At 53.2% G+C, this 15000-nt stretch overlaps 3 protein-coding genes across 7 annotated transcripts in view; 1 reads left to right on the top strand and 2 right to left on the bottom strand.

Moving 5' to 3' along the window:
* Nucleotides 1-459, bottom strand: part of nckipsd (NCK interacting protein with SH3 domain) — a 14020-nt gene extending 13561 nt beyond the window's left edge. For both annotated transcript variants that reach the window (XM_082138706.1, XM_082138707.1), the window contains exon 1: nt 74-459. In XM_082138706.1, coding sequence (XP_081994832.1) covers nt 74-247 — 174 coding nt within the window. In that variant the 5' untranslated portion in view covers nt 248-459. The remainder of the gene's footprint in view (nt 1-73) is intronic.
* A 150-nt stretch (nt 460-609) lies between these two features.
* Nucleotides 610-10014, top strand: ndufaf3 (NADH:ubiquinone oxidoreductase complex assembly factor). The gene is made up of 5 exons (XM_082138780.1): nt 610-768; nt 1447-1642; nt 1726-1792; nt 9634-9734; nt 9813-10014. Exons 1-5 carry the CDS (start codon nt 680-682, stop codon nt 9906-9908), a joined length of 549 nt encoding a protein of 182 aa, XP_081994906.1. The 5' UTR covers nt 610-679; the 3' UTR covers nt 9909-10014.
* Nucleotides 10015-10128: 114 nt separating this feature from the next.
* The window catches only part of LOC309475815 (rab GDP dissociation inhibitor alpha), an 8712-nt gene continuing 3840 nt past the window's right edge, over nt 10129-15000 (bottom strand). For all 4 annotated transcript variants that reach the window (XM_082138738.1, XM_082138739.1, XM_082138741.1 and 1 more), the window contains exons 6-12: nt 13093-13291; nt 12802-12933; nt 12611-12710; nt 12227-12398; nt 12000-12144; nt 11877-11931; nt 10129-11169 (exon numbers count right to left, since the gene is read on the bottom strand). In XM_082138738.1, the coding sequence (XP_081994864.1) occupies nt 11029-11169; nt 11877-11931; nt 12000-12144; nt 12227-12398; nt 12611-12710; nt 12802-12933; nt 13093-13291 (944 nt within the window). In that variant the 3' untranslated portion in view covers nt 10129-11028. The remainder of the gene's footprint in view (nt 11170-11876; nt 11932-11999; nt 12145-12226; nt 12399-12610; nt 12711-12801; nt 12934-13092; nt 13292-15000) is intronic.

Raw genomic sequence — 15000 nt, 5'->3', positions numbered from 1 at the left:
GAATCCAGACTGAATGATTGTGATCAGGTTATGATGAATTATGAAGAGGAATATGAGTGTTATGATGTCTCACCGGTATTTTCTCTATATATGTGGCGGGGATGTATCCCGTCTCCCCGGTGCGGCAACGCGTCGCGAGCCACCAGTGCGCGCTGCTGCGCTCGAGGATGAGGAATGACTCGCCCGCGGGGAAGCGCAGCGCGTTCCTCTCCGCAGAGCTGAAGGCGAACAACGCGCGATACATCATCCAACACTGACGCGTCCGTCACGCGTTAACGGCGCACTCGGAGAACAGGAGAAGCGCGCTCATAATATCTTCAGATCATGTGAAAGCGCGAGTCAGTGAAACGCAGCCCGTGTCCCGTAAACACGTCCGCGGGCGCGCGCACTGGCTGTCACGCGCCCTGCAGGAAAAATAATCGTGCTCAGAGTCTGTCCAGCTGATTCACGTTAATCACAGAGACTGAATATTATTGTTGGCATGCTGGAGCCTAAATAAAACAATAGCTGCAAACTGAAATGTGAAAGAGAACACACTCATATACAGGGGTATGAAGCAGTTAGATTTTAAACATAAAGAAATGCAGGGGAGATAAGTCATCCTGCGGCGGATGTTGTGTGTGCCAGTCAAATGTGTCCGTGTGCACGCGAGCGCGTGCGTGCGTGAGTTCCGCGCGTCATGGCCGCTACGAGCTGCGCGAGGTTGCTGTCCCCGCGATGTGTTCACGGACTCCGGCTCGGTTCCAGGGTTCTTCCAGCTCTGACCCGGTAAACCTGTTGCAGCAGAAGCGCGTGAATGTGTCCTGGTGTGTTTGATGCGGTGAATCACTCTAGTGTGCTTGATAGTGTGTAGTATACTGTATAGATAGTACGTGAAACAATATTAGAGCAGTATATGCTACATTGTCACATGACCTTTGCACATTAGGTTTAATTAGCATGCTTAAGTCGTGTCCAGCTGTCTCAGAAGTCAAATTATTTCTATATAAATAATACAATAATTAAAAATCTTGTATGAAAAAAATTAAAGTGTTGTCAGTCTTAAATAATGAGTCAATAAAGAAATGTCAAAGTCACGGCTGATATGCTACTTATGCAGACTAATTCACTTGATTCATTTAAAAAATAGAAGGTCAAGTCAAGCGCATTGCATTATGGGATACAGTGTTCAGTGCAGTGCGCTCTGTTGTGTCCTGGATGAATCACATGTGGAAGATTCACATTTACAGCTGTTCTACGAATTTCTAGAGGCGAAGTCCGGTGATTTCAATAGGAATCCACACGATTGCAACTTTCACATGAGATCGAATGAGATCATTTATTATACAATGCTGTAAATGGAAGAAAAAAACATGCTGTTTTGTGCATGTATCTTTAAATGCAAATGAGCTGCTGCCCTGCCCCAGAAGATTTATTACCCCTGTAATGTGTGCTGTGCTCCTATAGAGCGGCCCCGGTGCGCAGCCACAGGCTCGGCCCCGCTGACGACGAGCTGTACCAGAGGACCTCAGTGTCCGTGATGCAGAAGGAGCCCGACGGGGCCGCCATCATCTACAGCTACAGCCCCAGAGGATTCAACATCAGCGGCAACCGAGTGCTGGGCCCGTGTGCCCTGGTGCCGCCCGCCATCCTGCAGTGGAACGTGAGCTAGCGGTCGATCGCTTCACAGATACTCATGCTTCACGTTAGCCTCGCGCTCACTGCTGTGTGTGTTTGCTGTCGCAGGTGGGCCATCACACCGACATCACAGCCGAGAGCTTGTCTCTGTTTCATCTGCTGGAGCCGCGCATCGGTGAGCAAACACACACTCCTGCACACCAGCGCCACCTACTGTCCTCAGTGTGAAGAGTCAAGTCAAGTCAAGTCAAGTTTATTTGTATAGCGCTTTTCACAATACAGATTGCAGCTTCACAGTATTAAATTAAAATAATACAACAAAGTTTTTTTCAAGAGGAATTTATTGATTGATAAAATTAAATTAAATATCCCCAAAATATCCCCAACTGAGCAAGCCAAAGGCACACTCCTGCACACCAGCGCCCCCTACTGTCCACAGCGCGAGGAGCCACACACTCCTGCACACCAGCGCCCCCTACTGTCCTCAGCGCGAGGAGCCACACACTCCTGCACACCAGCGCCCCCTACTGTCCTCAGCGTGAGGAGCCACACACTCTTGCACACCAGCGCCCCCTACTGTCCTCAGCGTGAGGAGCCACACACTCCTGCACACCAGCGCCCCCTACTGTCCTCAGCGTGAGGAGCCACACACTCTTGCACACCAGCGCCCCCTACTGTCCTCAGCGTGAGGAGCCACACACTCCTGCACACCAGCGCCCCCTACTGTCCTCAGCGTGAGGAGCCACACACTCTTGCACACCAGCAACTGTCCTCAGCGTGTCCTCACTGTCCTCACTCTTGCACACCCCTACTGTCCTCAGCGTGAGGAGCCACACACTCTTGCACACCAGCGCCCCCTACTGTCCTCAGCGTGAGGAGCCACACACTCCTGCACACCAGCGCCCCCTACTGTCCTCAGCGTGAGGAGCCACACACTCTTGCACACCAGCGCCCCCTACTGTCCTCAGCGTGAGGAGCCACACACTCCTGCACACCAGCGCCCCCTACTGTCCTCAGCGTGAGGAGCCACACACTCCTGCACACCAGCGCCCCCTACTGTCCTCAGCGCGAGGAGCCACACACTCTTGCACACCAGCGCCAGCGCGAGGAGCCACACACTCCTGCACACCAGCGCCCCCTACTGTCCTCAGTGTGAAGAGCCACACACTCTTGCACACCAGCGCCCCCTACTGTCCTCAGCGCGAGAAGCCACACACTCCTGCACACCAGCGCCCCCTACTGTCCTCAGCGTGAGGAGCCACACACTCTTGCACACCAGCGCCCCCTACTGTCCTCAGCGCGAGGAGCCACACACTCTTGCACACCAGCGCGAGGAGCCACACACTCCTGCACACCAGCGCCCCCTACTGTCCTCAGTGTGAGGAGCCACACACTCTTGCACACCAGCGCCCCCTACTGTCCTCAGCGCGAGGAGCCACACACTCTTGCACACCAGCGCCCCCTACTGTCCTCAGCGTGAGGAGCCACACACTCTTGCACACCAGCGCCCCCTACTGTCCTCAGCGCGAGGAGCCACACACTCTTGCACACCAGCGCCCCCTACTGTCCTCAGCGTGAGGAGCCACACACTCCTGCACACCAGCGCCCCCTACTGTCCTCAGCGTGAGGAGCCACACACTCTTGCACACCAGCGCCCCCTACTGTCCTCAGCGTGAGGAGCCACACACTCCTGCACACCAGCGCCCCCTACTGTCCTCAGCGTGAGGAGCCACACACTCTTGCACACCAGCGCCCCCTACTGTCCTCAGTGTGAAGAGCCACACACTCTTGCACACCAGCGCCCCCTACTGTCCTCAGCGCGAGAAGCCACACACTCCTGCACACCAGCGCCCCCTACTGTCCTCAGCGTGAGGAGCCACACACTCTTGCACACCAGCGCCCCCTACTGTCCTCAGCGCGAGGAGCCACACACTCTTGCACACCAGCGCGAGGAGCCACACACTCCTGCACACCAGCGCCCCCTACTGTCCTCAGTGTGAGGAGCCACACACTCTTGCACACCAGCGCCCCCTACTGTCCTCAGTGCGAGGAGCCACACACTCTTGCACACCAGCGCCCCCTACTGTCCTCAGCGTGAGGAGCCACACACTCTTGCACACCAGCGCCCCCTACTGTCCTCAGCGCGAGGAGCCACACACTCTTGCACACCAGCGCCCCCTACTGTCCTCAGTGTGAGGAGCCACACACTCTTGCACACCAGCGCCCCCTACTGTCCTCAGCGTGAGGAGCCACACACTCTTGCACACCAGCGCCCCCTACTGTCCTCAGCGCGAGGAGCCACACACTCTTGCACACCAGCGCCCCCTACTGTCCTCAGTGTGAGGAGCCACACACTCTTGCACACCAGCGCCCCCTACTGTCCTCAGTGTGAGGAGCCACACACTCTTGCACACCAGCGCCCCCTACTGTCCTCAGCGCGAGGAGCCACACACTCCTGCACACCAGCGCCCCCTACTGTCCTCAGTGTGAGGAGCCACACACTCCTGCACACCAGCGCCCCCTACTGTCCTCAGCGTGAGGAGCCACACACTCTTGCACACCAGCGCCCCCTACTGTCCTCAGCGTGAGGAGCCACACACTCTTGCACACCAGCGCCCCCTACTGTCCTCAGCGCGAGGAGCCACACACTCTTGCACACCAGCGCCAGCGCGAGGAGCCACACACTCCTGCACACCAGCGCCCCCTACTGTCCTCAGCGTGAGGAGCCACACACTCTTGCACACCAGCGCCCCCTACTGTCCTCAGCGCGAGGAGCCACACACTCTTGCACACCAGCGCCAGCGCGAGGAGCCACACACTCCTGCACACCAGCGCCCCCTACTGTCCTCAGCGTGAGGAGCCACACACTCTTGCACACCAGCGCCCCCTACTGTCCTCAGCGTGAGGAGCCACACACTCCTGCACACCAGCGCCCCCTACTGTCCTCAGCGTGAGGAGCCACACACTCTTGCACACCAGCGCCCCCTACTGTCCTCAGCGTGAGGAGCCACACACTCCTGCACACCAGCGCCCCCTACTGTCCTCAGCGTGAGGAGCCACACACTCTTGCACACCAGCGCCCCCTACTGTCCTCAGCGTGAGGAGCCACACACTCCTGCACACCAGCGCCCCCTACTGTCCTCAGCGCGAGGAGCCACACACTCTTGCACACCAGCGCCAGCGCGAGGAGCCACACACTCCTGCACACCAGCGCCCCCTACTGTCCTCAGTGTGAAGAGCCACACACTCTTGCACACCAGCGCCCCCTACTGTCCTCAGCGCGAGAAGCCACACACTCCTGCACACCAGCGCCCCCTACTGTCCTCAGCGTGAGGAGCCACACACTCTTGCACACCAGCGCCCCCTACTGTCCTCAGCGCGAGGAGCCACACACTCTTGCACACCAGCGCGAGGAGCCACACACTCCTGCACACCAGCGCCCCCTACTGTCCTCAGTGTGAGGAGCCACACACTCTTGCACACCAGCGCCCCCTACTGTCCTCAGCGCGAGGAGCCACACACTCTTGCACACCAGCGCCCCCTACTGTCCTCAGCGTGAGGAGCCACACACTCTTGCACACCAGCGCCCCCTACTGTCCTCAGCGCGAGGAGCCACACACTCTTGCACACCAGCGCCCCCTACTGTCCTCAGCGTGAGGAGCCACACACTCCTGCACACCAGCGCCCCCTACTGTCCTCAGCGTGAGGAGCCACACACTCTTGCACACCAGCGCCCCCTACTGTCCTCAGCGTGAGGAGCCACACACTCCTGCACACCAGCGCCCCCTACTGTCCTCAGCGTGAGGAGCCACACACTCTTGCACACCAGCGCCCCCTACTGTCCTCAGTGTGAAGAGCCACACACTCTTGCACACCAGCGCCCCCTACTGTCCTCAGCGCGAGAAGCCACACACTCCTGCACACCAGCGCCCCCTACTGTCCTCAGCGTGAGGAGCCACACACTCTTGCACACCAGCGCCCCCTACTGTCCTCAGTGTGAGGAGCCACACACTCTTGCACACCAGCGCCCCCTACTGTCCTCAGTGTGAGGAGCCACACACTCTTGCACACCAGCGCCCCCTACTGTCCTCAGCGCGAGGAGCCACACACTCCTGCACACCAGCGCCCCCTACTGTCCTCAGTGTGAGGAGCCACACACTCCTGCACACCAGCGCCCCCTACTGTCCTCAGCGTGAGGAGCCACACACTCTTGCACACCAGCGCCCCCTACTGTCCTCAGCGTGAGGAGCCACACACTCTTGCACACCAGCGCCCCCTACTGTCCTCAGCGCGAGGAGCCACACACTCTTGCACACCAGCGCCAGCGCGAGGAGCCACACACTCCTGCACACCAGCGCCCCCTACTGTCCTCAGCGTGAGGAGCCACACACTCTTGCACACCAGCGCCCCCTACTGTCCTCAGCGCGAGGAGCCACACACTCTTGCACACCAGCGCCAGCGCGAGGAGCCACACACTCCTGCACACCAGCGCCCCCTACTGTCCTCAGCGTGAGGAGCCACACACTCTTGCACACCAGCGCCCCCTACTGTCCTCAGCGTGAGGAGCCACACACTCCTGCACACCAGCGCCCCCTACTGTCCTCAGCGTGAGGAGCCACACACTCTTGCACACCAGCGCCCCCTACTGTCCTCAGCGTGAGGAGCCACACACTCCTGCACACCAGCGCCCCCTACTGTCCTCAGCGTGAGGAGCCACACACTCTTGCACACCAGCGCCCCCTACTGTCCTCAGCGTGAGGAGCCACACACTCCTGCACACCAGCGCCCCCTACTGTCCTCAGCGTGAGGAGCCACACACTCTTGCACACCAGCGCCCCCTACTGTCCTCAGCGTGAGGAGCCACACACTCCTGCACACCAGCGCCCCCTACTGTCCTCAGCGCGAGGAGCCACACACTCTTGCACACCAGCGCCAGCGCGAGGAGCCACACACTCCTGCACACCAGCGCCCCCTACTGTCCTCAGTGTGAAGAGCCACACACTCTTGCACACCAGCGCCCCCTACTGTCCTCAGCGCGAGAAGCCACACACTCCTGCACACCAGCGCCCCCTACTGTCCTCAGCGTGAGGAGCCACACACTCTTGCACACCAGCGCCCCCTACTGTCCTCAGCGCGAGGAGCCACACACTCTTGCACACCAGCGCGAGGAGCCACACACTCCTGCACACCAGCGCCCCCTACTGTCCTCAGTGTGAGGAGCCACACACTCTTGCACACCAGCGCCCCCTACTGTCCTCAGCGCGAGGAGCCACACACTCTTGCACACCAGCGCCCCCTACTGTCCTCAGCGTGAGGAGCCACACACTCTTGCACACCAGCGCCCCCTACTGTCCTCAGCGCGAGGAGCCACACACTCTTGCACACCAGCGCCCCCTACTGTCCTCAGCGTGAGGAGCCACACACTCCTGCACACCAGCGCCCCCTACTGTCCTCAGCGTGAGGAGCCACACACTCTTGCACACCAGCGCCCCCTACTGTCCTCAGCGTGAGGAGCCACACACTCCTGCACACCAGCGCCCCCTACTGTCCTCAGCGTGAGGAGCCACACACTCTTGCACACCAGCGCCCCCTACTGTCCTCAGTGTGAAGAGCCACACACTCTTGCACACCAGCGCCCCCTACTGTCCTCAGCGCGAGAAGCCACACACTCCTGCACACCAGCGCCCCCTACTGTCCTCAGCGTGAGGAGCCACACACTCTTGCACACCAGCGCCCCCTACTGTCCTCAGCGCGAGGAGCCACACACTCTTGCACACCAGCGCGAGGAGCCACACACTCCTGCACACCAGCGCCCCCTACTGTCCTCAGTGTGAGGAGCCACACACTCTTGCACACCAGCGCCCCCTACTGTCCTCAGCGCGAGGAGCCACACACTCTTGCACACCAGCGCCCCCTACTGTCCTCAGCGTGAGGAGCCACACACTCTTGCACACCAGCGCCCCCTACTGTCCTCAGCGCGAGGAGCCACACACTCTTGCACACCAGCGCCCCCTACTGTCCTCAGTGTGAGGAGCCACACACTCTTGCACACCAGCGCCCCCTACTGTCCTCAGTGTGAGGAGCCACACACTCTTGCACACCAGCGCCCCCTACTGTCCTCAGCGCGAGGAGCCACACACTCTTGCACACCAGCGCCCCCTACTGTCCTCAGCGTGAGGAGCCACACACTCTTGCACACCAGCGCCCCCTACTGTCCTCAGCGCGAGGAGCCACACACTCTTGCACACCAGCGCCCCCTACTGTCCTCAGTGTGAGGAGCCACACACTCTTGCACACCAGCGCCCCCTACTGTCCTCAGCGTGAGGAGCCACACACTCTTGCACACCAGCGCCCCCTACTGTCCTCAGCACGAGGAGCCACACACTCTTGCACACCAGCGCCCCCTACTGTCCTCAGTGTGAGGAGCCACACACTCTTGCACACCAGCGCCCCCTACTGTCCTCAGTGTGAGGAGCCACACACTCTTGCACACCAGCGCCCCCTACTGTCCTCAGCGCGAGGAGCCACACACTCCTGCACACCAGCGCCCCCTACTGTCCTCAGTGTGAGGAGCCACACACTCCTGTCCTCAGCGTGAGGAGCCACACACTCTTGCACACCAGCGCCCCCTACTGTCCTCAGCGTGAGGAGCCACACACTCTTGCACACCAGCGCCCCCTACTGTCCTCAGCGCGAGGAGCCACACACTCTTGCACACCAGCGCCAGCGCGAGGAGCCACACACTCCTGCACACCAGCGCCCCCTACTGTCCTCAGCGTGAGGAGCCACACACTCTTGCACACCAGCGCCCCCTACTGTCCTCAGCGCGAGGAGCCACACACTCTTGCACACCAGCGCCAGCGCGAGGAGCCACACACTCCTGCACACCAGCGCCCCCTACTGTCCTCAGCGTGAGGAGCCACACACTCTTGCACACCAGCGCCCCCTACTGTCCTCAGCGTGAGGAGCCACACACTCTTGCACACCAGCGCCCCCTACTGTCCTCAGCGTGAGGAGCCACACACTCTTGCACACCAGCGCCCCCTACTGTCCTCAGCGTGAGGAGCCACACACTCTTGCACACCAGCGCCCCCTACTGTCCTCAACGCGAGGAGCCACACACTCTTGCACACCAGCGCCCCCTACTGTCCTCAGTGTGAAGAGCCACACACTCTTGCACACCAGCTGTCCTCAGCGTGAGGAGCCGCTAGATGACGTAACTGTCGCCACTTCACATCTGTTTTCTCTCCTAATCTGAGCTCACACACTGTATTTTCATATAATGTAAAGCTGTTCTCATTTACATATGTTCTGTCAGACAACGAAACCACTATGAAATAATGACTGGCTACATGTTAACCAGCAGTTTTTAAAAAGTCGGTAATCTAGCGACAAAGTTGTCGACACTGGTGCGTGTGATGCTGAAACTGTACACTGATGATACTGTAGTGTTCTACTGGGAAAGCTAGTCGTCAGTATGCAGCAGGGCTATATTAGCAAGAATGAGATACTATTATAGTTTGTGTTTCTGTATTTTCATTATTTTAGTAAAAATTTTGTTGTTTGACTTTTATTAGTGTTTGTTTGTTTTAAAATATGTTTGTATAGTTTTTAATTAATTTCTATTTTAGTACATCAAGTTAAACTAAATGAAAATGAGAACTGTCACCTTGGCAACTAGCTGAAATAAAAAAATTATATATTTTATTTAATTTCTAAGAAGCTCCATACATGATATTCAGAATTAAATATGTATATTGTGGCCACAAATAAACAATTCGTTCCCACAACAGCACGCTTTACTAATTCATAATTCATTCCCTCATTTTAAGTAAATCATGTGCACGATATAGTAATTTGTTCACAATGTCCACATCGTAATAACTTATTCCCTTGTTATAGTTCAATCGAAATATATTTTCCCCTTACAGTATGTCATGTGTATTTCAGTTAATGATTATTTTATTTCAAGCAATGAAAATGATGTTTTAGCTGATAGTAACTGTGATGTTGCAGAGGTTCTGGTTGTGGGGACGGGAGCTCGTACTGAACGTCTGGATCCAAACGTGCTGGATTTCCTGAGGAAGAAGGGCATCGCAGTGGAGGTTCAGGACACGGTAAACGCCTCACGTTCTCCACACTCGATTAAACATCACGCTAGCACAGGTTAACCGTTCGAAACTCTTCTCTCGCAGCCGAACGCATGTGCGACGTTCAACTTCCTGTCCAGCGAGAGACGACTGGTGGCAGCCGCTCTGATCCCCCCCCCGACCTCGAGCGCCAGCGAATGACAGTCACGTTTGGTGATGTCATTTCCTCTTGTGTGTCACGTGACCTCTGTAAATGTCTTTATGCTGATGAATGTAGAGTGAATAAAGATTAAAGGTATTAAACACTCGTGTGTGTGTGTGTGTGTGTGTGTGTGTGTCCGTGTCCCAGATTGAGGCGGTTAATCCGTCTCTGTCCTCTGTGATAACGGGTTAATCTGAGCTCATGAACACACACTCGTCATCATGTGCACATCTTTATTACCATCTACCACACAAACATCACAGAACACACAGAAGTGGACAACTGTAGGACTGCAGGAAAACATCAGTGTGAAGGAAACACTTACAACAAACATCAGTGATCATATTCAGAAGATCTGCACAAACTACCATCAGTCATTTCATTGAGTTCATGTGTTGGTTTGATTCTAGTTGATTTGAATTAGCTAAGGCTTCGTCTACATTAATCCAGACACGCATGAAAACGCATCAGTTTGTCCTTCTCAAGCGGATACATGTTATAGTTTGGACTGAAAACGATACACACGTTTAGTCATGTGACACATATCGTATCCATAAATATCTATGTCTGTTTGTGCAATTCACTTTCGTAATGTTGCCAAAGATGAATCTCACCATGAGAACGATCACATTTGAGACCAAACGTGGAATGGCGATTTAGTGAGCCCAGTAAAAATGGCCAGATCATTTGCAGATATTTTTTCAGTAAAAGTGGGCAGATATTTAGCTAATATAATGATCATGTAAGAATAATTGTATTAAGTCTGGTCTCTCGCTATCATCTCAGGGAGCTTTTATCAGGTTTCATGCAGTAAGTGTTTTCAGTGTGGACAAGAAACTTTTGGAAAAGTGGATATCAGATGAATCTGGATTATTGTGGACGCAGCCTGATTCAGCTGAAGTCAGTAGTTTCGTGTTTCTGACCCTGAAAATCAACAGCAGGGGGAAATACTGACCCTTAAAGGGATCGTCCACCCAAAATCCATCGTTCTGTCATCATTTACTCGTTCAAAACCTGCATGACTTTCGTTCTTCAGTAGCCATTCTTGCCCCAGATACAGTGTTTCTCAGTTGTGTTGGAACGGTAATGATGACAAAACGATGAGGTTTGGCTGATCGTTCACTCGTCAGAGTCGCCGTCACCGTCTCGGGGGTTCCTGAAGATGAACTCTGACCCCGTGATGCGGCGGTACAGATCCATAATGTCTTCAGTATCTGTCTCGAAGTGCGTCGTGGGGTCGTACGATCGAGAGATGAAGATCTAGACGGAAAACACAATAAAACCCATGAATCGGCAGCGCTGGCGTCACGTGACACTAGAGATTTAAACCCACGCAATCTCCTTCCTAAATGACATTAATTCGGCTCTGTCTATTAAACACAGCGAACACAGAGAGAGCCGCTGTCGTGTACAGGAATAAAACACACAGTACTTATTTCTGTTACTAATCATTCATATTATCACAGAAGAACTGGTTCAGATATAAACACTGATGTCTATGGTAGAGATCAGGGTTAGAGTTAGTAAAACCACTGTTTGAATGTAACTTGACATAATAACGATTGATTACTTTGTTACACCAGTAGGTTACTGTTTTTAAGTTACTGTTAAAAACATGAGTTTGTCATTGAATCATTAATTCAAGAGATTCATTCAAAAATGCTGATTCATCCAGTAATGAAATAAGTGAAGTCTTAATTGGTGAGTCATTGAATCATTCACTCAACAATAATTAATTCAGATTAATGAAACATTTTAAATAGACTGCAGCAATTCATATTTTGTCCGAACCTCTAGTAAATAACGTTATTTTGTTTAGTTTTCTGTTCAGAATCGTGGGAGAATCATGATCACTTTTTGAAACAAAAATAATGGTGATTCTCAATGTCTCCAGAATCGTGCAGCTCTACGTGACGCTTGACTCTGTGTTATGAAATAAAGCTGTGTTAATAAAGCTGGTTTGTTACCTGACTGCGGCGGCCGTCATCCGTCGGGACCATCAGGTTACTGACCGACACAAACCTGCGGGACAAAAGCACGTGAGTGACACGCATGTCCACCAGGCCACAGCTGAGAGGTTGAGTTCTCACTTCTCCATGATGGGCTCCAGCAGGGCCAGGCCGGGCTGAACCTCCTTCTCAGGGTTGCTGGTCTCCACCATGGTGCTCACGGTAGCGATGTACTTCCCTTCGGCTGCCACGTTATGAGAGTAGGACAGCAGACACACGTAGATATCTGCACACACACACACAGCAGACGCGTCTGACGGCGAGCTGCAGACCAACACACACACACACACACGTGTTCCGGCGCTCACCTGACTTCCGGTTGAGGTGCGTCTGCGGGAGGATGATCTGGCAGGAGTTGGCGTCCTGTGTGTTTTTGATGGGGTGGTTGAGCAGACAGATGACCCGTATGACGCGGCCGGCCTTCTTCACGCGCGCCGGCGTATAACTGGGGTCGCAGATCAGCTGCTTACAGCGGAAGACCTGCATCGGGACGCAAATGCAGTCAATAATGTAACAATAACTGTAACGATAACCATACCTGTAACAATTATACCTATAACTGTAACTTTAACTATAACAATAAAAGTAACTGTAACATTAACTATACCTATAATGACAACTGTAACTGTAACTATAACTATAATGATAACTATAACAGATCATGATCATCATGAAGGTGTGTTTCTGCTCACCTCTCCCTCGGATCGCACCGCCGCCACTCGCCCGCCCTCCATTACGATGTCGTCCACACGTCTGTTCAACATGTAGCTGTTCCCGTAGACGGCGCTGAGCCTGCGGAGCGACACGCGTCTGTCACGCCTCGTGTGTGTGTGTGTGTGTGAGTGCTCATCGCTCTCATGTCATGTGTGTCAACCTCAGTTACCTGATGAATCCCTGTGGCAGCTCGCCCAGTCCGAACAGCGGGTAGAGATACGGGCTGAGGCTGTAGCGCGCCAGAGACTCGGAGTACAGCTTGATCCGGTTGATGGTCGCCAGACACGGCTGCTCCAGATAACTGACAGACATTTACAGACGGTTTCACACACAGAAGGAGGAACTGAGTAACATCTACACAACAGAAGAGACCGAGACTCCCGGAAGACATTAGCATAGCATCGCATGGACAGTGTTATATTTCCCTAATACTGTTCATTAACGTATGAGTTTGTCTCACTTGTCGCTGACGTGAAGGGCGAGAGTGTGACCTGTGAACTCCACGACATCATCGCCCAGGTCGAAGTGACGAAACACGTCCCTCATGGTGGTTCTGCGCGGGTCCATGTCGTGATGCGTCCGCGGATCGTTCTCCTCAAAATTCAGGATGAAGGACATGAACTTACGGAACCTGCGCTTGTCAAACATCCCCATCAGATCTGGAGAAACACCAGGGTCATCAGCGGTAACTCAAACTAAAAACTTCCAGAAAAACATTTACATCACTGGAAATAAACTGAAATAAAATTGTAAAAAAAATGTGTGTGTGTGTTGGGGGGGGGTTCAGTTAATTGCCAAGGCAACATTTCTTATTTTATGGAGTTGACTTGTTAACTAAGGTTCGGGAGCAGGGCCACGCCTCAAGCAGTCACCTGACCTGAATTGGGCCGCCCCTTAGAGTACTGTTTGTCTCGTTCCCTCGAAGTTCACTCACTACGGATTCAGAGATACAGATTAACTAGCCTGATTCAGATGACGATTGTTCGATTTCAATTCCACCCCATCAAGGATTATCTCACATCTCACCGTGAGCATTCTTGACCAAACCATCTCAAGAAAAGTCTCCAACTCTGACTCGTTCCCAGGCTCCCTCTTCTCCACCTTTGCAGACCATGAACCAAGATCACCAGACTTATAGTAGACGCGGAAACCGACTTCATCGTTCTCTTCGCCAGCCACCCAGCACTCAATTCCTGATAACCCTTCTCGGTGCTCCCACGTGTCTACCAGATCCGAGGACAACATCAGGAACGGGACCGTGGCTCGCCTTCAACATCATTGAAAGCAAAGGCATCCACTTCAATCGTTCAGAAAATAAAACAAGTTTATTCCAACCATATGCAGCATCCACCAAAACTTCTGTCAAACAAACTCTGAGCCTTCAGTGCTTCCGGCAACAGCAAACGTGCCATTGTTTTACAGCTTTACAGAAAAATGTATGTGTCCACATTACAATTTAGAGTGATCTGTTATCAGAGGTACATGTAAAAGTATAAGCTATGTATTCTGAGATGTACATTTACAAATAACTCAAGTTAGTTCAAATGTTATTATTTTAAACAATGTTGTAATTTAAGGCAGAAACAATTAGCTCATTGAAGTATTGAATACATGTTTGTTAAAAAACGATTATGACATACAGAAATCGTAGCATTGGTGCAATCCATCAATCCATCTATCCATTCCTCCATCCATACCTTCCAGATACCTTCCAGTGCCCAAGGAATTCTACCTCATGTGGGCCAATCTGGACTCTTTTATCCTCCATTTCTATTTTCAACCAGTCTCAATTAAGGCATCTGGATAATCCCTCATGGGAAATCCTTCTGTCAAAAGCAGCAACCACCCCCTATCTCCACGACAGAGTCATGTTAGATGATGCATGCAAATTGAAATGCGCCAACAATCCTCATCTTGGAATAGCATTCATTATTTTCTACAATGACTACATCACTCATCCCGATGACTCTAATTTATACACTGATGCAGCACCCGCCGGTTTGCCGCCGAATGACCCCAAAGTTCAGTTCTCTCAACTCGCAGTCAGGCGTGTTCTCCTCTAAACCCTGTCATCGCCTGGACCTAGAGTCCATGTTCCTGGCTGCCTTTTGGCTTCCTACGACATTCAAAAAAATTTACCCCTATTTCATCCACCTTCGATCTCTACATCCATCCCTGCATCTCTGTAATTTCTATCTACTTTCCAGACACAGCCATATTCACTCTTCGGAGAAGCAAAACAGACCCATTCGGAGTTTCCTACTTTATTTACATCTTCCATTTAAACTCCTACCTCAGCCCATTCGAATCTGATTCGGAATAAGTTTACTCCAGGTATATTGCCAGAGCATCTCCCAAGATCAGCTCT

The sequence above is a fragment of the Leuciscus leuciscus genome (genome assembly GCF_965113295.1).
Source record: "Leuciscus leuciscus genome assembly, chromosome: 15".
Classification (NCBI taxonomy): domain Eukaryota; kingdom Metazoa; phylum Chordata; class Actinopteri; order Cypriniformes; family Leuciscidae; genus Leuciscus; species Leuciscus leuciscus.
Note: the sequence above shows the minus strand (reverse complement) of the source record. Positions and strands in the feature narration are given on the sequence as shown.